This window comes from Pyrus communis, chromosome 14 (assembly GCF_963583255.1).
Source record: "Pyrus communis chromosome 14, drPyrComm1.1, whole genome shotgun sequence".
NCBI classification, from domain to species: domain Eukaryota; kingdom Viridiplantae; phylum Streptophyta; class Magnoliopsida; order Rosales; family Rosaceae; genus Pyrus; species Pyrus communis.
The window spans coordinates 17,778,252-17,805,937 of NC_084816.1; the positions used below are offsets into that span (position 1 = coordinate 17,778,252).

The window sequence follows — 27,686 nt, forward strand, 5'->3', positions numbered from 1 at the left end:
TCATCCCTCAATCAAGTCGACATTTAAAACTAATCCAAACTTTGTTTTATGCCTGGAGCTCCTCTTTACCGCGATTCTTCCTCCTGCACAATGTAAAGTTTGGACCATCTTTGCTGACAAATCAAATGTCATGGTGCAGTCCATGGTGGAAGATTTCTTTTTCTTCATGATAAACATCAGTTCTACTTTTCCAGTCAGTGTAGCTTGGCTGCTCAGCGTAAGAACCCATCTGCTCAATTCAGTTCGAATAGCGGAACGGCTTGGCAATGCATCTGAATTCAAACTCACCTCAACATCAATCTTTTTGGTGGAAAGCATTCTAGCCTTGCTCTTAGGAATAACAACTTGTCTGACAGTCGCTCCTTGGTATAAAAACGTGACAGTGCCTGCATCAAACTTGTATGGACCCCAATTTGTGTTCTTGACTTTGATTTGGGTTGTGAATTTAGTGTCGAATGAATATGTTGCTGGTACGAAGTTAAGGGCTTGGACGTTGATGTTGCCTAGCCTGACCTTCGGGGTGCGTTTGTTTGGCCTCATTAAATGAGACTGGACTGGACTGGACTACAGTTCCATGTTTGGTAGGTGCTGGGACTAAGTTAAGTGGGACTACAGGGGACTCGTCCCGACTAGAGAGCTCGCTAGAGGGTCTTAGCGAGACCCCCCAAAATGAAGAGGACTGCTAAGACCTTCGCTCTTCGCGTCGTCTGCTTCATCTGCTCGCATCGTGTCCTCTTCCTGCTCCACGACCTTGCCGTCAAATCCTCACGATCCTTCCCCGCACGGATCTTCCTCTCTCTCTCCCTTGCTCTATCTTTGCATTGACAGTCTCACCCACCGCCTAAATTCCAAAATTCGATAACTACCCACCAATGGGTCTACTCGATCTGAGGCTAAAATTGCTGTCGGCGCCACCGTTCCTTTTCTAAAGGTTATCTCCCACTTTCTCTGTCGAAGTCTCAATGATGGCTACCATCGTCGCATCACAGACTCAGCTATCTCAGAAGGAGGCTGACATTTAAATGATGTTGGTCGCCAAGGCCATCTAGGCACCAAAAATTGATAAAAAGACACGTTTTCAAAAGACACAACAATTGTATGCATCAAATCTCCTCCTTAATTTTTCTCAGATTTACTTATTTTTTGGTAAATATAATATGAAATTTCAGATTTTTGAAAATCTTTTGTTTGGTGTGATGGTGTTTAAAATGGTGGGTTCTTTCTAATTTAAGATGAAATGATCAATTGCATCGTTTGGTATACTGGGTTTGCATATATATATATATATATATGTTTGGCTGAGTTTGTATATATGTGTATATTTTTGCTTGATTTGGTATACAGCTTTAGCATTGTTTGTTCTTGTTGGTACACTTTCTATCCTTATTCGCAAAATCCACATTGATTATTTTTGTGTGAATTTAATTTCTTTTGGGAAAAATTGTGATGGGTTGCTTTGTTGTGGATGGGCTTTCATAATCATGCTTTTTAGTCCGACACTGCACCAAACACTTCACTAAGCTAGTCCAGTTTAGTCTAGTCTAAGCCAATCCAGTTTAATCCCTGCACCTAGTCCAATCCGAGACAATCTCGTGCAACAAACGCACCCTTGGGGTCTTAACTTTCATTACAGTGAGACTAATCATTGTTATGACGCTGATCTGAAACACAATGAAAATACCAATGTAGATAGCTAATTTGATTCTCTTCTAGCGTTTGAGCTCATCATTAGATTGCAAAGATTCGACATCATTATTTTTCCTAGCCATGTTAGTATCCTTCTCTATTTTTGATATGAAAGTTGAAAGTTGAAACTTGAAACAAAAGTTATCTGCTTGCTTTTGTTGGTTTCTTTTTATGTGCAATGAAAGCTTGTAAGTGGAAGGAGTTTGTTTGTGGAAATGATGGGAGAGTAGTGGGTTATATATAAGGATTTAAGATGACATATGATGTTTAGTGGTATAAGAATGAAATGGCTATAATGTAACCAAACGCGTGTGTAGTGTATAGACTTATAGTCAATGTAGACGGTTTTAGGAAGAAGTCTTTTATGTGACAACTTACAGAGGTTTTAGGAAGAAGTCGTCTATGTGACATACCTTACACACGGACAAAAAAAAAGGTTATTTAGCCAAAAGTCAAAATTACTAATTAGCCAGAAATCAAACTGTCAATTTTGGTTTTGAATATGTCATTAAAATATTTATAATAATTATACACAAGTAAATGAAGCAGGCCACATGAGTTTAGGTTAGTTTTATTTAACAAACGATATTCTCTACACTAAGGGAGGGGGTGGGCTTAGCCTCATAATGGGCGAACAATAATGTGAGTCGAATTCGCCTTTGATGATGGGTTTAGGTTATTAGAAAATAGCTATTCTATCATTTTCTCACTTTAATTTATTGATTGCCTTCTCTCTTTGCCTTTCTCTGTTCTTATCTACACCCTACGACTTTCTCTCATGTTTTTCTCTTCACTCTCTCCCATTCTTTCTCCTTCCTCTCTCCTATCTTTCTCTGTGATGAAAAAGAAGAGGTCATTAATGGTTGCAAGTAGCACGACCAAATCTCAAATGCTCAGTCCATTTGTGTTTATGACATCATGATTGACATAATTCCTTCTAGTTACATCAACAACCTCCACAAGATCATGGAGCGAATGGTGGTGATGGGGTTTGGGAAGGAGTGGTCGGACATCAGTTGTCGAATATAATTGCTAGAACAAAGTTTGTGGAGGCTAGAGCCATAGAAGTTGAAATTGAGCATCAATAAGGTCTAGAAGACGTTGTGGAAAGAGCTCGAGGATGAAATTCAGTAGTGAATCAAATATGTGAAATTTGTATTAACACTAATCTATGAATCGAAGAAGAAGAATTGAATGAAGAACTATTGCAGAAGAATTAAAAGAGAAAGAGATAGAGAGAAAACTGAATGAAAGTTTGCATTACACGGAATGAACAACCTTGCTGATGTGTATCATTACTATGTATTAATGTCAACATCCCCCCTCAATCTCAACTGGGTTCCTGAGTTTGAGATTGAAAGAATGCTTGAGAAATGAGGGACTATGGAGTCCCTTAGTTAATATATCAGCAGTTTGATCCTCAGTTGGCAGGTATTGAACTTGAAGATCTCATTTTTGGACTCTCTCTCTCTCTCTTACAAAATGATAATATGTGTTTAGGTGCTTACTTCTTGAGTGAAACACTGGATTTGCATTAAGAGCAATGGCAGATTTATTATCACACTATATCACAGGGGGAATATGTAACACCACTGCCATATCTTTCAAAATATTTCTTATCCAAGCCACATCAGCAGTTGTGTGAGCTAAGGCCTTATACTCAGCTTCTGTAGAGCTTCTTGACACTAAATCATATGTCTTTGATTGCCATGAAACTGGATTATTTCCAATGTAAACTACATATCCAGTGACAGATCTCCTTGTATTCAAGTCTGCAACCCAATCTACATCACTAAATGCAATAATTCCAACTTCTGTATTAGCTGAAAAGGTGATTCCATGTTGCATAGTTCCTTTTAAAAACCTTAATATTCTTTTAACTGCCCAAAATGTATCTCAGTTGGTGTAGCCATAAACTGACACACAGTATTCATTGCATATGCAATATATGGCCTTGTAAAGGTTAGATATTGCAATGATCCAACAATGCTCCTATATGAACTTGGATCTGACAATGCATTTCCTTCAATAACAAGCAAAGGATTATGAGGTTGACATGGTGTTGATACTGGTCTACATGAGTCCATACTAGCTTTGTGAAGAAGATCTTTAATATACTTGTATTGATTGACACAAATATCCCCATTCTGTTTGTAATTGACTTGCAGACCAAGAAAATATGTTAACTTACTAGAATTAGAACCAGTGATAATAATGTCATCTACATAGAGAAGTAATATAACAATATCACTCTCACACTGTTTGACAAATAACTGGAATCAGAGGTTGAAGCCTGAAATCCCATTGCAGGTAGATAGCTTGTGAACTAAGAGTTCTAAGCCCTTGGGGCTTGCTTAAGTCCATATAGGAATTTAATTAGCTTGCAGACATATGTTGGCTTAGTCACATCTACAAAACCTTGAGGTTGTTTCATGTAAATGTCTTCTTGCAATTCACCATGGAAGAATGCATTTTTAATATTTAGTTGTCTCAAGTCCCAATGATTGGTTGCAGCTAATGCCAAGACAATTCTAACTGTGGTATGCCTCACTATTGGACTAAAAGTTTATGAATAGTCAACATCTTGCTCTTGGGAAATTCCTTGTGCCACTAACCTTGCCTTATACCTTGAAACATTACCATCTAGATTCTTTTTTATTTTGTATACCCATTTGCTGCCAATAATGGACCTATCAGTTCCTTAAGCCCTAAGATAGTCATACTCTTCTTGCATTGCACTTTGCTACTTTGGTATTGTAGCAACTTTTCTAAATGTAGATGGTTCAGCAACATCACTATTAACAACAAAAGATGAGAAACCTCCACCAAAGTATGTATAGGGGATGAAAAGAAACATTACTTGATTCACCAGGATTGATGATATAGGGGATGAAAGAGGAAGAATTACCTCGAGTTATGTGTCATTGTGGACAGGCAACATTTGTGATACACTAGGGGAACTAAGAGTGAGGGGATGGGAATCTCGAGTTGATGAAGAACCCTGTGAAAGTGATGAATGTTCTGAGACAAATGCTGATTCCAAATAATGATCTTCCAGCAGAATTAGCACTACGTTTAGACATAGAGATTGACATATTATGTGCAGCCTCACTGTTATTTTCCCTATGAGTAACTTGATTTTCTGTCATATTTTGAATAAGAACCTGATGATAAGCTTATATTTATATATATTTTACATCAAATTCACTTGTCTTTTCTTAGTTAGTTCCTTATATTTTTGAGCTATTTACTTTCTTTTTGTGTTTTGTGGGATTTGTCAAGCAAAGAAAAAAGAAATAGCACAAGTGGAATTTTAAGTAACAAATTCGTCAAAACTTCTTGTGCAGGTCAGCTGACTTTGGAAGCAAGTTGCGGACAACTCAAACTGAATTAGAGAATGAGCCTTATATGCTTGGAAAGCTACAGATGTCTATTTTCTGGAGCATTCACGGATTGTTAATATCATTTTTCTAGAAGAAGTTATGGCTGTTTTAACACTGAAGGGTTCCCAAGAGGCTGAGCAGTTTGTAACTGACAAGAAAGCATTGAAAGCAATAAATCCAATAAAACTAGCAGCCAAAACTGATGCAGCCAAGAACAAGCCAGCTGACACGTATTCAAATATCAGAGGAAATGGAAAATTAAGTGGGAGTAATGGGCATAAAGGTTGCCCAAAGAGTTACAATTGTTTTAGCATTTTCTCTCACTTATTGTCATCAGTAAATGGTTGTTAGTGGGGCTAGTTATGGAGAAAAAATTGTGGCAGTAGAAAAGAAGAAAAGGGTTGTAGGTTGCAGCGGAAAAGGGTGGAAAAAAAAGGTGGAAAAAAAGATAGAAAAAAAGGAAGGAAAGCAAGGAAAAAAGGCAAGGCTGCTGCGTTGGGGAAGGAAGGAAAGGAAGGAGGAAATCTTGGCATTCTCTTCTTTCGGTTTTATCTTCTCAAACTCATGTCTTTCATTTGGTTTAATTTGAGAATTATGTGTAACTAATTTTTAGCAGTTAGGGGCTGTTTTGAAGCCCCGAATATGATTGCAAGTTTGTTATGACATTTCGTTTGAATTACTTTTATGAATGGATGAAAATTGGTTCACTACTTGTCTCATTGATGAATTCTTTATGTGTTTTCTACAGATGCATACTTAGTAAGCATATCTAGGATTCTAATGCTATGAATATGTGTGTGACTGCCCTTGTCGAATGAGAACCTACATATGTTCTAGAGTAGTACTTGTTAATTGCGGTTAACATGTGAACCAGTTTCTAGGATAAGACAACGCTAGTACTTACGATACCTTGTGATGACTCAAACTCTTTTCGTTCTTAATGATTTCTACTTGTTAAATCTATAAACACGCCATTCTAGATTGCATGTTAGGGACTAAGTTAAGTTGAAAACGCCATTCTCTTAACATACTACATAAGAAAGAGTAATAGGTTGAGTTCTAACATTGAGCCAACTTGAGCATCTTCATCCAGAAATAAAAGGAATTTGAATGAAACATAACATGTTTGCATGATTATTTCGTGGTAGATAGCAATTCCCCTAACTCGTTTTTCTTAATTTGTGAGCTACTTAAAATCTGTTTCTGTTCTGTTTTTGTTCGATTTAATTTAAATAGCAAGTCAACTCCAAAAATCCCAAACATTTGTGTGAGTGTAGCTCTATGTGTCTAGTGTCTGCATATAAAATTTCGTAGACTTTAGATAAGTGTAAGTCGGTCTAATAATTATTTTTCGGTGGCTGGTCAGTAGGGATAACAGTCCAGTTTTTGTGACATTTTAAGTAGTTAGATAAAACAATCTTCTGCAGGAAAGACCCTTATTTTCATATGCTACAATTGACAAATCTTATTGTTAATAAGGAAAATTAATAGGACATTTGTGTGCTACTTTGTGGTGTGCTTTTAATCCTATCACCTGAATCACAACAGGTCTCTGATTATTACATAGAACCAGTGAGTTTGTACTGAACTTGGTACTAAGTTGAACTTTATAGGGAAACACTAGCTCATCATGAATTACATGCATTGATAAAACCAATTTTCCTGTTGCAATGTTATATCATATAACTCCCTTGTATCCCAAAGCATAACCAAGAAACACATTGAGTAGATTTTGCTTACAGCTTATCTGCATTATAGGGCCTGAGAAATGGATACACTATTGTCCCAAACACTTTTAAATTCTGAATATCAAGAATTTTATCAAACTACACTTGATATGGAGACTTCATTTGTAATACTTTCCTTGGCATTCTATTAATTAGAAAAGTTGTATATGAGTAAGCATGAAACCAGAAGGAAAAAGATAAATTTGCTTCAGACATTAAGGTCAATGTTGTTTATACCAAATGCATGTGTTTCCTTTCTAAAATGCCATTGTGTTGAGGAGTATATGGACATGATATTCTATGAAGAATCCCCTTTGATTCCAGAAAATTAATAAACAATCTACTCATATATTATCTTCCTCCATCAGTTTGCAAACGTTTAATCTCAGTATTGAATTGATTTGAGACAAAAGCATGGAATTTTATAAATGCAGAAGCTGCTTCAGATTTAGTAACCCAAGGAAATATCCACAAGAATCTTGAATGCTCATCAATAAAAATGATGTAATATCTATAGCCTTCAATTGACATCTTTGGAGAAGGCCACCATACATCTGAATGTATTTTTTCAAACATAAAGGTAGCACTACTTTGTTTTACAGGAAATGATTGCCTACACATTTTGCTCAAAATAAATAAAGTACACAGTGACTGAGAAGAATCTATACTAACTGATACTTTTGCTGCCTTCAGCATTGCTATCAATATCTCCTCGGATGGATGTCCTAGTCACTTGTGCCAAATTGCCGTCTTCATCATCCTTCCCAATAAACCAGCTTTTACATCTTGTTCCATTCCATTAACAAACCTTGATCTTGAAAATGCTGTCATAGGTATGGTGAAGAGGTCCCCATCACTCCTTCCTTGGTAGAGTATCACATTGGTTGCCTTGTCCTGTATGAAAAACACAATATCATCACATATAAACTAACATCCATTATCATGACACAATTTCTTTATTTAGATATTTTAATTATTTTAATAAAAAAATTTGGCCCATGGGGCCCACAACTCAACCAACCTTTCCTCTCATCTCTTTCGACGTGTCTTCCTTCCCCATTCTTGAGGACTCTCAAACTCTCTTCGTCCCTCTCACTCTAACTCTCGCCTCCCTCTGTAACTACCGGCACCGAGATAATCAGCCCCCCTTCTCATCTGGCGAGCTTCACCAAACTAACATCAAAATTTTCCCTTAACTCTCTTGCTTGTCTCTCTCTCTCTCTCTGCAAGTGCAGAGATACCGAACCACCACCACACAACTTGCCGGAGTATCATACCATCACTGTCCATCCTTATCAGCTGATCAAGGTTCACCTTTGTCTTAGTACTAAAACCCAGACCCTAAGCTGCAAACATGAACTCCAACTCTATCTCCCACGCTGCACAGTGGCTGCCATGGCCATTGTTCATTGTCTTCTCCAGTGAGCTCAACGTTTCCGATTGGGTAAGGATCGAAAACCCTCAAATCTTGTCCTCATCGTCGTTTACGTTGTTTTCCAGACTTATATGTGAACTTTGGTGACGAAATAACACAGAAACAACGAAGGGGAAACTTGCCCAGTTTTCCGGCGAGATTTCGAGAGTGTTACAGGCTTTTCCGGCCATTTTTCGACCACAGTAGGACCTAGTGATGGGTTAATTCCATTCCTTTCCTCTTAAGCTTCATTTTGGTAGGTAGATTGTGAGAAATGGTTGAGATTTGAAGATAAACGGAGATGTGGAAGTTTCCCGGCCAAAATTCCAGCTTTTTTCTTCTTCTAACCGGCGATCGGACCCGCGATCCAGATCCGAACCCGGGATCCAGCCCGGCCAATTCCGAAATGGACTCAGAATATTCTTGGAATATTCCTTGTGTTGATTTTTTTCGAAATTTTCTTGGAAACCCTTCTTGGCTAACTTCGACGCGCCGACTATGTTTGTGACATTCATGTAGTGAAATTTCAAAGTTTGAACATGGTTGTCCTCCAGGGTGGCTCAATTGACTTTTATGGTTAACCGTTGACTTTTTACGAAAATTTTCCGGGACCCTTCTAAGCGTATTTCGACGCCCTAATTCTAAATTCGCACTCCATTTTCTCAAATTTAATCGTTTTAGTTGAGTTTTACTAAGGATTCCCAATATTATGCTTAGGTGCAATTACTATTGGAGATTCCGGCTTTCCTTGTTCGAACGGCTATGACTTCGCAAGTATCTGTGAGTAGATCTTTTCTTTTATATAGTGTATATATATATATATATATATATATATATATATATATATATATATATATATATATATATATATAATTTGAGTTTCCATACATATATTAATAATGCATTTTCTAAGTGATGCCGTAATTAAATGGACATTATAAGAATTGTCGTGATGATGAAAATTTTGAAATTTTTATGAATCCTATGGGACGCACATGTATGCATATTATTATAGGATGCCTTATTTATATTTACGGCAGTGAATAGTATTATGTCGATATAAATTATTGATTTACTGTTGTATGATTTTATTTACGTTATCTGCTTATACATTTGGACATCGTTCAATCAACTTTCCAAGGATTGAATACATGATGGAGCCTGCACAAGAGAAATGAAATTAATACACATTGATTAATTTAATTTGAAGGAGGATGTTACTTAACTTTGAATTAATTTGATTGATAAAAAAGTAAATTCTTTGGAACTTACAAGTACCGAGTAGGAATCAATCTAACCAAGCCCAACACGAACTAGGGTTCCCCATTTACTAATTCCTCTAAAACTATACAAACTGATTATACTAAAAAACATATAAAACTGATTCAATTTTGTGCTCCATGATGCTCTTGATTCATCCATAACCCTCACCTCCCTCACATGAGTAAGAAAGTTGCATTTTTTTTTTTTTTTTGAAAGTATTAAAGTCAATTAAGTTGCATATTTTTTTTTAAGTAAAAAAGTATACAAAACTAATTTTACATGTATTTGAAATTGATTATGCAAAAATGGTCGAAGACGGGTTCATTTGATTATGCAAAAATGGTCGAGGACGGGTTGAACTGATTTTGCAAAAATTGTCGAAGAAACGTTGAATTGATTCTTCAAAAATTGTCAAATACGGGTTGAACTGATTTTGCAAAAATGGTTTAGGCCTAATTGAACTGATTATAGTAATATATGATACAAACTTATACTTCATATAGTTTCAAAACTTATTCTGCATCAATAGTTGAGGATTGGTTGAGCTTATGGCACATATTAATTTTGTTGGAGTTGTGAGGGCTAGGTTTTTTTAAAAGCCTAAAATCTTATGGGTATGGTTGGTATTTTCAAACATTGTTCTCCTATTTTTGAGCTGGACTTTATGTATTTTTATACTTTTTTTTTTTTTTTAATATGTTTAAAAATTAGTGGAGTTCCTTAAAATATAATAAAAATTATTGTTTCTATATATAAAGCTCTCAAAATAAAATGCAAATGGGAAACTGGAAAAAGTAATTCCTGCTTGCCTATCTTACTCAAAAAAAGAAAATAATAAATCAAGTTAGAATAAATATAGGTCCTACATCACGTTCTCACTTGTCATTTGGAGATGGGATGTGATATTCATACAATTTCTTTACTTTTCACACATCTTTCTAATTTTCGATTATTTGATTGAATAGATTGAAGAAGATCAAAGATAAAAATTAATAAATAGTGTGAGAAATAAAAAATACTGTGCGGACTCTTAGAGATAATGTCATCTCGTGACGGCTGAAAGAAAACATCTGAAAAGTCCCACACTTTACCAAAGTCATCGATTATCTAGAAGTCAACAATTTGCACCATGGCTTTGGACGCGTTTGCGTTTGCGTCTGCGCCTGCGATAAAATACTTCCCTTAAGTCTCAATTTCCAGGAAGTTCATTCCACTATATAACTTTTTGAAATTGGTCAAACTCCAAACGCTATATATAACAACAGACCTCTTCCATCATTCCGCAAACAACTCCCTCACTTGAAAATTTCATCGTTTAAAACTCAAAGCTAATCAGTTTTATATCAGAAAAGAAGAGACATGGCTGAGAAGACCCAACAGGCTTATCCTTCACCCCCAGAAAACCATGGCTACCAAAGAAGTGATGCAGAGTCTTTGCTATCTGCTGATGAGCTGAAACACAAGAAGAGAATCAAATTGGCCATTTATGTTGCTATTTTTGTTGTGTTTCAGATCATTGTCATAACTGTGATTAGTCTCACAGTCATGAAAGTTAAGACCCCCAAGGTCAGGCTGGGCAACATCAACGTCCAAGAGCTCACCTCTGCCCCAACAACGCCTTCATTTGACACAAAATTCACAACACAAATCAGGATCAAGAACACAAATTGGGGTCCTTACAAGTTTGATGCTAGCACTGTCACGTTTCTATACCAAGGCACAGCTATCGGACAAGTTGTTATTCCAAAGAGCAAGGCAGGAATGCTTTCCACCAAAAAAATGAACGTTGAGGTGAGCTTGAGCTCAAGTGCATTAAGCAGTTCCAATTTTGGGACTGAATTGAGCAGCGGAGTGTTAACTATCAACAGCACGGCTAGATTGACTGGAAAGGTTGAATTGATGCTTATAATGAAGAAGAAGAAGGCTTCCACCATGGACTGCGCCATTGCATTCGATCTGTCATCCAAGACGCTCAAAAGTTTGCGGTGCAAATGATAAGAGACTTCCGAGATGAAGATAATTACTATTATTTGTTTATTCATGTTTCTCAGTGTACGCCTTGGATTTATTGTAGATGGTACTTTCTTTTTTCTTTTATATGATTGAACATAGAAACATATGCTTACAAATCATCTTCCATGCATTCACAAAATTCTAACAATATAAGATATATAGTTTCAAACGCTTCAAATCTGAGTTGAGCAGCGGGATGTTGACGCTAAGCAGCAAAAGCTAAAATGTCTGAGTAGCCACAATGGACTATACCATTGCATTTGACTTGTCCACAAAGACTGTCTAAACTTGCAAGACTAGTACTTCTTCATTACCTGCCTCATACGTTTAAATGCCAACTTGAGCATTACAATCTGAAAGTGTCCATGCAGATAAAAGTTTTGTAAGAAACTAGCAAGTCGGCAAATAATTAGGTGTAGTCATATGGTCTCTAAGCATGTAACAACTTGGCAAAAATAAGAGCCAGTACCGTAAGTTAACCACTACACAAAATTCTTTCTTACATAGCATGAGCAATGTTAAAGGGATCACATTAACAAGCCATTTTATGGAACATGTTTACTTACTACATCAACTATTATCTATTATGACAAGTTAGTAATAAGTGAACACATCACCTAACAGATGGATGACCCGTAAATGTGGTCTTGGATCTCTAGATTAAAGATCATTTACAATTATATATACTCTTCTTGTGTAGTGTCAAGCACCAATTTGGCATGAGTTAGACATAACAGAATGTGAGTATCCAATTCATAATTAACTAATAGTAACAGTGAAAAATTTAAGCACGTGCAATTTTCGCATGAGTACGACATTATTTGCCACACACATGTGCGCACATATTTTGTTTTGGGGGGGTTGGGGGGGGGGGGGGGGACAATCAATTTTTGACACATTTTGTAGGACCCCATCTCGTTATATATTTCAAGGATCTAACCATTTTCCCTCAAAGATCATGTGTACCAAAAATCATCCAAATCCTAAATTATATGACTGTTGATAGTCATTTTAGTGTTAATGTCTTTCTTCTTCATTTCAAATGAACGTCTTAATGGTTTTGGAGTTCTCTAATTTTCGGCAAGGATGATTTATGAATGATGAATTGAATATAGACGGTTCAAATTCTTGAAAAAAGTTATGGAATAGGCCCTACAAAATGTGTGACAAAATATGTGTAAATATATATGTGTGTGTGTGTCTACATATATATATATATATATATATAGATTATTTTCCAATTGGTATTGTTCTACAAAAGCTTTCCATTCAGCATAAATGGCTAGCTTTTCTTCATCACAATACTTTTTTCGAAAAATATTTCTTCTGGGGATGTTTTCCTCATAAGCGATGTCAGCTTTAAGCTTCCTCCATCGGATTTTATGTGGTTTGTTTAAAACTAGTAATTGGTGATTCACCGATGTTGTTTCAAAATCAGAAGCAGTTGGAGAAGTGGGTTCTTCTTGATTTGGAGGATGATAAACAGGATGTGCAACTTGTGAAGAAGTATCGACAGACTTTAATTTGAGCAAATCATTGATTAAATCTTGTTGTGCAGCTTCCTGCTCTTTTAACTTTTTGTTTACTAACGATTTGATCAAATCTTGATCTCGACCCAGTCTATCGGTTGACGTGGATCCAGAAAAAGACTGTCTGCTAGGAGTAAAGGATTTATGTGAATGTATTGATTCACAAGATTTTCTTGCTGGTCTATCAAAATTGATTTTTACAGTGCCGTCAAAATATTATTCAATGTTGTCAAGATTAACAAGACTGTTTGGACGGAAACCGGCTTACTTTCATTAATTAAACACCAATCTGAAGGGAGACTGATGTCTGACCACCTAATGGTTCTTGGTACTCTTATGTTTGCGCTTTCTTGGGTTGTTTGGATCAAAAGAGTGTGGTCGCGAGGACTTTTGTTCAAAGCTTGAAAATTCATGTTTGTGCCAGTGACTTTGTAATAAATTCTAAAAATAAGTGCCAAAGGTTGTGTTCCTTCCAGGACTTGGTACCCAGAGGTTTTGATATTAAGAGTAAGAGCTTTTAAAACATGTGGATCTGAAAGACTTATTGTGAGATCGGGAAAGCAATCAAAATGGATAGGTCCGTTGTAAAGACTAGATTCGATCATTCCGAGTATACTATCGTTGAAATCAGTAAATCTAGCGTCGCTTAGACATAAAAGGATAGAAGTGTTAAGACCTTTCCGTGTTAATGGTTTAATTGCGATTTGAACTAAACCAATATGAAGATAGTTATGACCATTTTTACGATGCGCTTTGATTTGTTCTGGGGAAAATAATTGACAAGTCTCATGTTCATTGCTAAGAGCATAAGCCTTCTCAACTGTTTTGACGTGATGTTCTGATTTAAAAGAGGTCAAAGACCATTTTTTCTTGTAAATATTTTGGGTTGAAACTTTTGGAATGTTCCAGTCAGAAAAATCAATACTTTCGTCTGTTTGAAAATCCAGTTTTTGTTCTTCATTGACAATGTCAGGTATAGTTCCTAAGTTGGATCTAGAGCTAGTGCTGGCCATTGAATTAGATCTAAATAATCTACTCATGGTATGCACAAAACAAGTATACTATATGCAAGACTGAAAAGATTCACCTTCCTCGTATGTCTAGACTCTTCCCCCGCTCATGCGCTCCGCTCATGCCTCTCCTGGGACTTAATGTTTAGACCACGTCTTACTGTTTGGCTGGAAGAAAGAAGAACTGAGGACCGACGATTAAGAAATGCAGATGAGATACAAGTATGTGGATAACAATGAACAGATTAGATAGATGCTAATGCAATTACCAACCACTTGGCTCTGATACCAAATGGGGCGGAACTAACAACAGTAGGCGGCAAAGCCGTCCATAGAATTTAAAGTGCGGAAGTAAAACATATAAAAACAGAGTAGCATATCAATCTATTGAATTAAAAAGAACTCAGGTTGATTGAAAAGAAACATCTATAGATGACTGATAATATCATGAAAAGAAAGAATTAAATTAATCATAGAAGATAATTCCATGAAAATAATGAATTAAATGTAATGATGCAAATATATTTTGAAAATAAATTTTATTGAAAACTTACTGCAATGCAGATTACAAACAGATGTTGCCTAATGGCAGATGAAACAAGTAAACCAGGTGGAGCTCGCAGGCATCCTGAATAATATAGGTATTACAAGTGTTTGGAAAATAATCTCTGTCCTTTGTGGATGAGCAGAGAGATGATATTGAACTGAGCTATTGAGTTCTAAAAATTGTGTTCCTCTTCTGAAGATGAGTCCTTCTTATAAAGAGCGAGGAGACTGAATGAGGCTTGCCAAATAGATCCGGGAATCCCGCTGTCCTCTGAAGAAGGCTGGCAAAGCTGTGTAATCACGTTGTTTCTTCTTCAAAAGTTGAATGAATAGTGAATATGCTTTGATTCTTTTAGAAAAGTTAAATGAATAGTGACTTTTTTGTTTTTCACTGTTGATGATGCCTTTACTGTGGAATCACGTTGTTACTTTTGCAAAAGCTGGATGAACAGTGACTTCTTTGTTTTTCACTGTTGAAGAATAGTGCCTTGTCTTGTGGAAGAAATGATAGCAGCTACTGCTGATGATGTTGTTTGGCTGGCACAATCATATGGGCAAATAATGCAGTTCAAAAATCGAACGGATCTTGTGCGTTTTGAAGGTCCACTTGATCAGCCCAATTGGCGGGAGGCTGAGACCCTGCATCAGAAGCGTCAGAGTCCGAGTCGGAACCTTTCTTTTTCTGGAGCATTGCTGCTTCGGCCATGAGCTGTTGGGCCAAGTCCAGAAGCTAGGTAGTCTTTGAAGATTTTTCTTTCTTCGAGCTAGTGAGAATTTGGGGGCAAAAGCAGTTTAGCGATGCGTTCTGGAGGTTGATTTTTATCAATGTCAAGAGGTATGCAAAAAAGCTTTTCAGTAGTGAGGTTTTGGATATATGCAAAAAAGCTTCCCAGCAAATTGCATTTTTACAAGACGAAATTAGACACAAAAGAATTGAAGAACAGCTCACAAATAAAGTTTTATTAGATTCTATTTCCCAGTTTTCTAATAAGCTTACTAAAGAAATCTGTTCAGATCTCCCCAATGCTTTTTGGCATAGAAAACAGCATATTGTTAAATTACCTTCACAACATAAAACACCTAGCTATGCTAAAACTTCTCCATATATCCAAAACCCCACTACTGAAAAGCTTTTTTGCATACCTCTTGACATTGATAAAAATCAACCTCCAGAACGCATCGCTAAACTGCTTTTGCCCCCAAATTCTCACTATCTCCCAGCAGCACCATACAAAAGCCTCAAATACTACCAGGCCATTCTCTCTGAGACCGAAAGCATTGCTATTAAGCCAATTTACAGCACCACTCACCAAACTAAAATTTTATACCATTCACTTCATATTGAAAAATTTCTCATTGAGCAAGATTGGGGTCTTCCCCTTTATCATACCAAACCCCTTCACACCCAGCATGTTCTCATACCAAACAACAATTATAATTATTATGATTACATTCAAGCTTAGACTAATATTTTTCTTCATCAGACGGAAGATTTTAGTCATTCATGGTTCGTGACCTTTGATAAAAGTTTCAGATTAAGATTCCCAGCATGGTTTCCAGACTGGTGGGCTACTCATGGCCCAAATATTTCCCTTGTCCCTGATGACCTTCGTCAAGCACTAAACAATAGTTTCAAGACCGGTTTTGACCGCAGCCGTTTTGACAGCAGGGTTTCCCTATTCTCTTTATTCATGGCCAAATACAAAGTTCCATGGATCTTAAAATGGAATTTCCAGTTAGACAATGGAGGAATTTTCAGGGCCCGGTGGGTAAAATGGTGGGACAAATTCAACCACCAGAAGATTATTGATCTAGTTCGAGCAGAATTTCCCCAGAGTTCAACCCCAGCAATTGCTGCATCTTCTTCACAGGCCTTGCCAGATACTCAGCAATTTCCTGAACTCCCGAAAGCTCAAGAACCAGTTCAATCTCTATCAGACATTAGTCCATCCTTCTCCCTCAAAGGAAAAACCAAGTCAGCCAAATCCTCTAGCTCGAAGAAAGAAAAATCTTCAAAGACTACCCAGCTTCTGGACTTGGCCCAACAACTCATGGCCGAAGCAGCAATGCTCCAGAAAAAGAAAGGTTTCGACTCGGACTCTGACGCTTCTGATGCAGGGTCTCAGCCTCCCGCCAATTGGGCTGATCAAGTGGACCTTCAAAACGCACAAGATCCGTTCGATTTTTGAACTGCATTATTTGCCCATGTGATTGTGCCAGCCAAACAACATCATCAGCAGTAGCTGTTATCATTTCTTCCACAAGACAAGGCACTATTCTTCAACAGTGAAAAACAAAAAAGTCACTGTTCATCCAGCTTTTGCAAAAGTAACAACGTGATTCCACAGTAAAGGCATCATCAACAGTGAAAAACAAAAAAGTCCCTATTCATTTAACTTTTCTAAAAGAATCAAAGCATCTTCACTATTCATTCAACTTTTGAAGAAGAAACAACGTGATTACACAGCTTTGCCAGCCTTCTTCAGAGGACAGCGGGATTCCCGGATCTATTTGGCAAGCCTTATTCAGTCTCCTCGCTCTTTATAAGAAGGACTCATCTTCAGAAGAGGAACACAGTTTTTAGAACTCAATAGCTCAGTTCAATATCATCTCTCTGCTCATCCACAAAGGACAGAGATTATTTTCCAAACACTTGTAATACCTATATTATTCAGGATGCCTGCGAGCTCCACCTGGTTTACTTGTTTCATCTGCCATTAGGCAACATCTGTTTGTAATCTGCATTGCAGTAAGTTTTCAATAAAATTTATTTTCAAAATATATTTGCATCATTACATTTAATTCATTATTTTCATGGAATTATCTTCTATGATTAATTTAATTCTTTCTTTTCATGATATTATCAGTCATCCATGGATGTTTCTTTTCAATCAACCTGAGTTCTTTTTAATTCAATATATTGATATGCTACTCTGTTTTTATATGTTTTACTTCCGCACTTTAAATTCTATGGACGGCTTTGCCGCCTACTGTTGTTATATATATATATATATATATATATATATATATATATATATATATATATATATATATATATATATATATATGTATAACCCTATGTGTGTGTGTGTATTCCACAAAATAATTTTCTTTCACTGTAATGAGGAACTTAGGTAGCCAAAAAGCACTTATCAATATTTGGCATCGATTTTCTTCCTTGCCTCAACTATACTGGGACAAAAGTTATAGTTCGTTACAGGGCGAAATATGTGGAAACGTACATGTGATGAGTCGATTTTATATTATATATTCCACCCTATTTTTAGTATGTTTTGACAATTATGTTGGTTGAATTTCGATACTTTATTATATATTTCAATCGTAGGACATGCGAATCTACTTTGAGAAAAAAGTGATGCTACTTCGAGCAAAAAGTGATCAAATGAAGGAATTTTGGAGTAATTCCAATTGGAGTAGATTCATTAGTCTTTCAAGGTGATTGTGCCAAAATTGCAAAATTTAATTACAAGTTGTTTGACGGTGGCGAAGAAAAGAAGGCCCAACACACAATTTTTTTAGATTGACGTTTCTGGACATTTTGGGTATTTTGAAGGTCAAGATGATATGTTTTGAGGAAGGTTCCTTGAGGACGTCTTAAGCTCTAAAAATATATTGAAAAATAGCATACCGATAATTTGTTATATTATTGGTACGTCATTGGTACATTTTTGGTACATTATGTGTACATTATTGGTAAGTTTCAAGTCTATATGGTACAGTTCAATTCAGCATGTGTGCATTTCAATTTAGTAAGCATATATTTAATTCATATGAATACGTTTTAGTTTAGCATAGGTATGTTTCAATTTGAGAATAAATTGTGTTGGTACCTGTCAATGTTTATTTTTAAAGAACGATGACACATTTCAATTCAAATCACAATTGAATTTCTAGAGACGAAACAAAAGAATGAGAAATAACCATTAATGACAACAGTTACAGTAATGAAGAAAAAAAGTTACAAACAAAACAAAGTTACAAATAATTTAGATATATTTAATTTCTTAAATAATTTAGATATATGATTGAATCCTTAAATTGAGGAAGGTATGAGATTCCATAAAATAGCGATAAAGTAATTAACATTATTAAGTGCATTTTTGACACATAAATCAATTTAAAATGAATATGAAAAACATTAAAATTAAGAATATATCTGAAATATAAGGTTTAATGTGACAACATGTCCCTAAATTTACGATTTTATTAATATTAAAAGAGTAAATTTTACGAAAATGCCACTAGAAGCAAGATTTTTGCCTGCTACTCAGCTACAATGATAAAGAATGAGCATGTGTGGTTCATTGATAGTGGATGTAGTAATCATATGACTTCATATAAATCCTTGTTGATATATGTTGGCAGGTCAGCGAATACCATGATCAAGATGGCCAATGGAGAAATTGTTCAAGCCATAGAGAAGAGTACATTGGTGATTGAAACCAAAGATAGAACCAGGTACATGAAGGAGGTAATGTTGGTTCTTGGTCTTGATGAAAATCTTTTGAGTGTTAGTCTTATGATTCAGCATGGATATTTTATGTTGTTTGTTGATGACATGGTGGCAATCTTTGAAGATAGATAGCTTGAACATCATGTGGTCACAATGCAAATTACAAGAAATAAATGCTTTTCATTACTTATAGAGGATATAAATACAGTTGCTAGGAAGGCTGTGATTGAAGAAAATATATGGGATTGACATAGAAACATGAGGCATTTGAATTTTCAAAGTTTACAACTGTTGGATGAAAAAGAAATAGTGTATGGGCTACCTAAGCTCAAAGGATGTGGTGGAATTTGCACTAGTTATGCTGCAGGAAAGAAACATAGAGAGGCATTCAACAAAGAACAAGTGTGGACGGCTTCACAACCTTTGGAATTAATACATTCAGATGTGTGTGGACCAATGCAAGTGACTACAATGGGAGGAAATAGGTATTTCTTCACATTCATTAATGACTGCACCAGAATGTGTGGGGTGTATTTCTTAACATGCAAGTCTCAAGTATTTGGAGTGTTTAAAGGGTTCCAGTCAATGGTGGAGTTACAATCTAGTTATTAAATTAAGAAGTTAAGGAGTCACAGATGTGGAGAATATACCTCAAATGAGTTTCAAAGCTTCTGTGAAGATATTGGGATTGAGAAATAATTGACAGATGCCTATTCACCATAGCAAACTGAGCTTGTTGAGAGGAAAAACATGGCAATTGTTGAGATGGAAAAAAGTATGCTACATGAGAAGAGACTGCCTTATTATCTTTAGGGTGAAGCTATTAACATACATGTCGATATATTTAATAGATGTCCTTCAAGGGCAGTGAATGACACAACTCTATTTGAAGCTTTTACTGGAAGAAGATCAGGAATGAAACATCTTAAAGTCTTTGGTTGTATATCACATTCCTGGACAACTGAGGTACAAACTGGATGAATGTAAGGAATCTTGGTGGTGGAATAAGGAGGTACAAACAAAGGTGAAGGCTAAGAAGGAATGTTGTAAAGCCTTATACAAGGATAGGACCAATGAAAATGGTGAAAGGTATAGAATAGCGAAGCAGGAGGCGAAGAAAGAAAGTTGTGAGAGAAGCTAAGCTAGCGGCTTATGAAGATATGTATAAGTGACTAGATACCAAAGAAGGAATATTTGTTGGATATGTGATAGGAGCATATTTATGCGACTTAGTTTGCTTGTTTTAGTGCTTTTATTAGTTCTTAGTTATTTTAGTTCTTTAAGCTTCTTTTGTGTGTTTTTAGGTTCATAAGACGTATTTGGCGAAATGATGCATTTTGGAACCTTTTAGAGCAGTTTTGGGCTTATTATGGATAGCCTGTATATGGAGCAAGGTGGATGGACGAATTTGGAGTCAAAAGAGGTTAGAAGCATGCTACAAATCAGAGAAGGAAAGTTCATGACAAAGAAGATAAGGAAAGTGCAAGAAAAGAGGAAACATTATCCAAAACCTTATCCAACCTTATCTTATCCAAACCTTATCCTATCTTGTCCTAACCTAATCTTGTTCCACCTTAATCCTAGCTACAAGTGGACCTAAAACCCTAATTTCTAGAAGCCCTATCTGACCCTAAAAGGGTGCCACACCTTCCCCCCCCCCCCCCTTTATGCCTTCTAGAATACCCAAAATCAGTCATAAGACACTTAGTTTCTAGAAGGCCCAATTTTGGACGAAAATTCTGAAACCTATTTCTAATTGGATTCTGATTTTATTTGGCCCTTTTTCTCTTGGATTTGGATTGTTTAAGTCCATATCTGAAACCAATTGGGCTAGGACTTAAGTTCCCAACCTTTGCCGCAAGCCCTAAGGGCCCTAATCACTTGTATTTGCTAGGTTTAACCCTAATTCTGATTCCTAGGGTTTTTACCATGCTATATATATATAAACCTTAAGCAACCGCACCCCCTAACACATAACCTAGGCAGCCATCCATCATTCATCACAGAAATTCGTCCATTCACACCCTAGGGCAGAAAAACACCCCAAAACACCATTCTAGCGCCCAGAAAATACAAGCAGCCGCTCCACCTCCTTCCACCCTCTTTGCCGAGTTCTCCACCACTTTCCAACCATCAAACACTCATCCACACTCAACCTACACCCCTTGCTGTGCCTGTACACCCCCCAAAATCCATTCTACATCATCAAAATAGCCCAGGAACCATCATCATCCAATCTACTGCAAGCAAAGGAAAGGAGACAGTTTCACACAATTGTTTGGCTCTTCATTCTGAGTTGTTGAACAATTTTAGGTGTAGTCTATCTTATATTTCAATGTCTAATTCATGTAATCTTTGTTTTGCTTTGAGAATGATTGGCTAAATTCGTTTTGGCTAAGGGTGTATTCAAAACCATGATTATATATGTGAAATAAGTTGATTACTTCCAGTTATCGTTGCATAAGTCGTGAATACAATTTGCTTAACCGTTTGATTTAGAACTTATTCTTGTATGTTGATTGAGAGTGCACGCTTAATTTGCATGCTTGAATTTGGTGCTAGGACATAAATTTGTTTCACCTAATAGTTATGAATTTATATCCACAAGTAGTGAAGGTCGCTAGTCACGATCGTGTTAAGTAGATTCCTGGCAGGAGTATCATGCTTTTCATAGTTACAAATGCCTTGTCGATGCTTATGATTTCCAAAGAACGTAATGATTCTAACTTGTGTCTTTATCATGATGTTCATATAGAGAACTTGTTAGGAATAATTTGTTTGCGATGCATATTCATCCAATTCAATGATTCTAGGGAAATCTGAAGGTTAATTTAAGCGGACCTAATTAACTTGGAGTGTCGAGGTTCATAACTTATTGAATTGATAACTGGAAATTGATTTACGTTGCATATATTACATGTGTGGAGAAGAACCCCTTAGCTATTCCATCAACCATTGATTCATCACAAATTTGTCTTACAATCTGTTTTCTTTACAATCTGCCCATTAAGTTTAATTTCGTCCAAACACAATTCCCCCATATTTTGTTGAGTCTTAATCATTCAAATCTGTCTTATTTTGTGTTTTTAAGTATTTGGAGTCACAAACACTTCCAAATTCGTCCAATTCAAGTTTTAGTTTCTGTTTGAGTCAATTTGATTTTTTTAGGCAGTTTTGAGTGTTTCAAATCTGTTTTGAGTCATAGTAGTCTTGTTAGAGTCTTTAAGTTTAGATTTTGTGTTTTTAAGTCAATTTATATTATATTAGCACCCCTAGTTAATCCCCGGTTAGAACGATCCCTACTTACATCATTACTACAATTGTCACCAATAGGGTTTAATTTGTGTGTCAACATAATTTTCACATCAAATTTTGCAAACTGAGAAAGGGTACAGAGTGTTCATTCCAGAAACAAAGAAGTTCATATTGTCTAGAAGTGTTATATTTTATGAGAATGCTACCTAGAGTTGGAATTTTGAGAATGAAAAGAACTTGTGAACTTGCATTTCAATGAAGATGTCAGTTCAATTGAAAAAGATGCATGTAACCAGAATACAGGATAATTACATTTAGAAGGGAGAAATTCTCCAAGAGTTGTATTTCCTGAATCTGTGACTGAAGTTGGTGAAACCAGTTCTGCAAGCATTACTCCAGTGAAACTAAGATCATTGAGTGATGTTTATGCAAAATGTAATCTCAGTATTGTTGAACTGAGAAATATGAAGATGTTGTCGCTAATGAAGCTTAGAAGAATACTATGGACAGTGAAATTAAGATGATCAAGAAGAATGAAACATGAGAGTTGTTGATAGACCAACAGATAAACCCATTGCTGGTGTGAAATGGGTGTTCAAGACCAAATTGAATTGGGATGACACCAGACAGAAACATAAGGCAAGGTTGATTGCTAAGGGCTATTCATAAAAGTCTGGAGTGGATTACAATAAGACTTTTGCTTATGTTGCTAGGTTGGATGCCATAAGAACATTTATTGCTCTTATAGCTCAGAAAAGTTGAAAATTATATCATCTAAATATTAAATCAACATTTTTTATTATGGTACTACCTGAAAGAGGTTATGTGGATAAACCTTAGGGATTCACTGTTCCTGGTTCTGAAGATAAAGTGTAGAGTCACTAATTGTATCCATTTATGTTGATGGTATTGTGTATACTAGAAGTAGTATGGAGCTGATAAATGATTTCAAGGCTGATATATATGATGAATAAGTATGAAATGATAGATCTTAGTTTGTTATATCACTTCTTAGGAATGGGAATTGTGCAATCTGGACATGGGATTTTTATCAATTAGATGAAGTATGCTTTAACTCTCTTGGAGAAATTTGATTTGAAAGATTGTAAACTTGTAAGTATTCATCTGGCTGTGAATGACAAGCTCAAGAAAGGTGATGGGAGTGAACTAGCTGATGAATAGTTTATAGACAAATTGTGGAAAGTATTTTGTATCTCACTACCACAAGACTTGATATAATGTTTGCAGGAAATCTATTGTCAAGATTTGTGCACAATCTAACCAAGAAACATTTTGGAACTGTAAAAAGAGTACTCAGTATATTCAAGGAACCATGGATTATGGTATTGTGTATGAGAAGGGAAAATCAGCAATCTTGTCGACTACTGTGATATTGACTGGATACAATTTTGTCTTGGTCTTAACATTTTAGGTTTGCAAAGAGAAAATTGGATGAGCATGCTTTCCTCGGGAATCGACTTAGGGCCTGTTTGGGATTGAGGTGATTAATAAAAAAGCTACTATGAAAAAAAGTTATGAAAATTTTTGGTGTTTGGTAAACTTTGGAAAGCAGCTTTGTTTCAAAGTTGAGGGTGAAAAAAAGCCCAAAACAAGGAGATGACAAGAAGCTGCAATTTGCAGCTTCCAAAAGCAGCTTATTTTCACCCACACACGGGTGAACAGTGTACAAGTTTAATGAAATTTTAATAACCCAAAACTGCCCTCCCCTTTCCCTTCACCTACGCTCTCACCTTTCTCCAGAGCTCTCTCACACGCTCCACCTTTCAGAGCTCTCTCGCATAACCCGAACCTCTGCGATCTCTCCTCTCGTCCTCTCGTCCTCTCGTTCTCTCGTTCTCTCGTTCTCTCCTCTCGTTCTCCAGGTTTCTCCAGGTTTCTTGTTTGGATTTTTCAAATTAGGGATGGGAAGATTAGGGAAAGAGGGGTGGGAAGAGCAAAGGGATGAGGGTATTGGTGCCGGGAAAAACAATTGGGGATGGAGGGTGGCGCAAAATTAATTGGGGAAGGTGATATGGTTTGTGGAAAAAATTAATTGGGAAAAAATTAGGGTTTGTGGAGGAAGCTCGGCTGCGGCCAGGTCGAGGAGCTCATCGAGGAGGCGCGCGACGAGCTCACTCTCATCGGCAAGATGATCGGTCAGTATAATATGTTATTTTTATTGCTGGTTTTGGTAATTGATTTATTTAGTTTTTTCTCGTTTTTGAAAGAAATGAAATTGAAAATGGTTATTTGTGTTTTGGGATTGACATTGGCCATGAAAATTGGAATTTAGCTCAGAAATGTGGTTTTATTTTGGGAAATTGAGTGCTTGTTTGTGATTTCGACATTTTTTCTTAGTTTGGTTGATGAGAAATTGAAAAGTAATCGAATTGGCTGTGTAGTTTTGTTTTGTGATGGTAACTTAATAAGTTGTTCATTTCTAGTAGTGGAAATTAGGGGAAAAGTGAGCGAAGTTCATAAATTTTTTAGCAGTCGGGTTTTTTGTTTACTACGTCATGAAACGAAAGGTGGGTACTTGATTTTATCAGTTCCGAAGAAACTATGATTGCCCCAGAATGCTGGTAATGCATATCATATGAGGTGGTTAAAGAAGAAAAAAGAGGGTGGCAGGGGGCGGGTGGTGGTTGCGGTTAATGGACACAATTGAATCCAAGTTCAAGTGGAACATATAATAAGCAAATCTGTTTTCTTCACTTTGAAGCATTTCAAACTCTCGTTCAATGTCCAAAGTAGGAATCTTTGTTTGTGTGAACTATGAACTATGGTTTTTACTAGCCATTGTGTACTTGCATGCTTCAGTTAATGCTGATTTTTTGGTTCTTCCGTATCAGAGTTTTATCATTCTGATGATCAAACTGATGCCTTTCTGTTGCCTTTGTATGAAGTTCTTTTTTGAGCTGACATTTTGACATACAATATACAATGGATTGTTTGTAATAGTTTGCGTTCTGTATTGACTTGCATTGCAGAGTGGGATCCATGGAGTGTTCTTGATGATTACGAATGTGAGGTGATCGAGAACGATGCTCCAGTTCCCAAACATGTTCCTCTGCACCGACCTGGTCCTCTTCCTGAGGAGTTTTACAAAACGCTGGAAGGACTTACTACAAACCAACCAAAGTTGGATGAGGCTAAAGTCACCTCTATTGGTTCAGAAGCAAAGGAGTAAACCATCCATCGGCATATGCTTCTAGGTACTCTGGAGTCCAGATTTGAATTGAAGTCTTTTTTCTTGTATTCTCTCCTGTTTATTGCTGGTGACAATGCCTGTTTGCTGGGCTGTATAAATTTTAATCATGGGAGGAACGCTTGAATTTTTCGATTTCTGCACTTGATACCATTTTGATGTTGTTTACTTAAGTTCCGTCCTTGATTCCCATTGAGAATGAATAATGTAACACAGTTTTAGCTCTTTGAGTATTGGCATTGGGATTGTTCGTGGTTCTGGCGTTATGAATGATCTCTGGTTCTTGTTTTGGATCACACAATTGCATATTTATAAACTCTTTGTTGTGGCTTTCTGAATTCTTGTAATTTTACATATTAAAACAACCAGAAAGCTCCTCTGCTGCATATACGTATATACTTAGATGCGCGTATGGAGGCGTTACACAGTGTATTGAGAAGACCGAATGCCACAGCTAACTTCTCACTATGCCGGATGGGAAGGCACTGCACATGATACAAGGGTTTTTCTATCCGTGCTGGGAATCCAATTTTAAACTTTTCTAACCCTCCATTTATACTAATGAATCCAAATCCAAATTTATACTAATGAATCCTAGCTATTCACTCTAAAATATTTCTATTAAAGTAGTTTGTCATACTAATTAATATTTAAGATCAAGTTTATAAATATTTTTCTTCTAAAAATAAAATATATTTAGTAATTCACTTTTATTTGTTAAGAAAATTAAATTAATAGCACATCTAGTAATATACCCTTTTTGGTCATTTCACACAGGCACAGCTGTTTTACAAAAAAGTTTACCAAACACTATCACACTGCTTTTTTTTTTCCAAAAGCACTTTTACAAAAAAGTTTACCAAACACTTTGCTGCTTTATTTCACAGCCGCTTATTCTCACAGCAGCTTTTTTTTAAAGCACAGCAATACCAAACCAGCCCTTAATGTTTCATACGCTCCTGAATTTGAGACTCTTTCTGATGGAGGCAGATTGTCTGCCCTCCTATTTGTGTGGTCACGATTAAACTGCGTCAACATTTTATATTCCTATTTTTTTGTCTTATTATCTCTATAAAAAAAATCAATATAAAATATTGACGTGGCTTAACCGTGACCGCACAAAATAGAAAGTCATGAGTAGGGCACCATATTAGGAGGGCAGACAATCAACCTCCCTTTCTGATACAAAGGACAAGCTGGAAAGCAGGGGAAGAGAAGTTGTAGGACGATTGAACCGTATGTTCTTTTGCATAGTGATGTGACCAATAGGTTCAAACTTATCATATCTCCCAGGAACATGACCCATTTATTTGTGATTTCAGCTGGAAGATATGAGGGGTCTACACTCAATAAGTCACGTACTTCAACTGAATGTTATCCCCAGCATGTAAACTCGAGTCGAAGGTATTGTGAACTTGGTATGCTGAATTGCCTTTCTTTTCTATTCAGGGACTCCGGAGAATCACAACTTGCTTCACACGTTACCAATCCTCCACTTAAAAGGATTTCCTCTGACCAGGTTTGTTATTATTTTTAAATTTTTGGGAAGATTGGTCGGGATAAGTTTCCTTAATGAGTAATTTCATCTTCTGCCTTCAAGTCACACCCAATTTTTTCATATTTCCATTCAACATAGCTTGAATATATTGGGGTTATAAGTTGCAATACAATCCTAGACACCAAACAAACCATACTCTTATTCCATCTTGCTGGTTAATTGGCTAGACTAACACTCGATCCTCTTGTAATTCGTTGAAGGAGTATTTTCCTTCCCAATCTATGAATCAAACTGTCAAGATGGTGAGGGAGAAGCTCAATGAGGTGATAACCTCAATGGCATCTTCTTTTTCTTTGGCCTTTATTCTAGGTTTTGTTAGAAATGCAAGGCATTTCTTATTCTCTACCAGGTTCAGTCGAGTAGTGAGCATCTGCAAGATGAACGCGCATCCAAGAAAACACGGGTGGATAGTAGAAGGAGAGTCTAATGATTTTTTTTTTTTTCTTCCAGAGATGGAGTATCGAGTAATCCTACTGGGTCTACGAGAAAAGTTTCTGAAGGACGGTCATAGCACGGACTCATGCTGGTGGCATGAGTTTGTAAGACACAATCTACCTCCCTGTTGCCGGTGACTGATCCATGACGAAAATGATCAAAACCAAATCATATGGATGACAAAG

The 27,686-nt window shown here is 36.4% G+C and overlaps 1 protein-coding gene and 1 pseudogene across 1 annotated transcript; one reads left to right on the plus strand and one right to left on the minus strand.

Moving 5' to 3' along the window:
* On the minus strand, window positions 1–1,769 carry LOC137714481 (late embryogenesis abundant protein At1g64065-like; annotated as a pseudogene).
* A 9,063-nt stretch (window positions 1,770–10,832) lies between these two features.
* On the plus strand, window positions 10,833–11,468 carry LOC137714482 (late embryogenesis abundant protein At1g64065-like). The gene has a single exon (XM_068453687.1). The coding sequence runs from the start codon at window positions 10,833–10,835 to the stop codon at window positions 11,466–11,468; it is 636 nt and encodes a 211-aa protein (XP_068309788.1).
* Window positions 11,469–27,686: the final 16,218 nt, after the last annotated feature.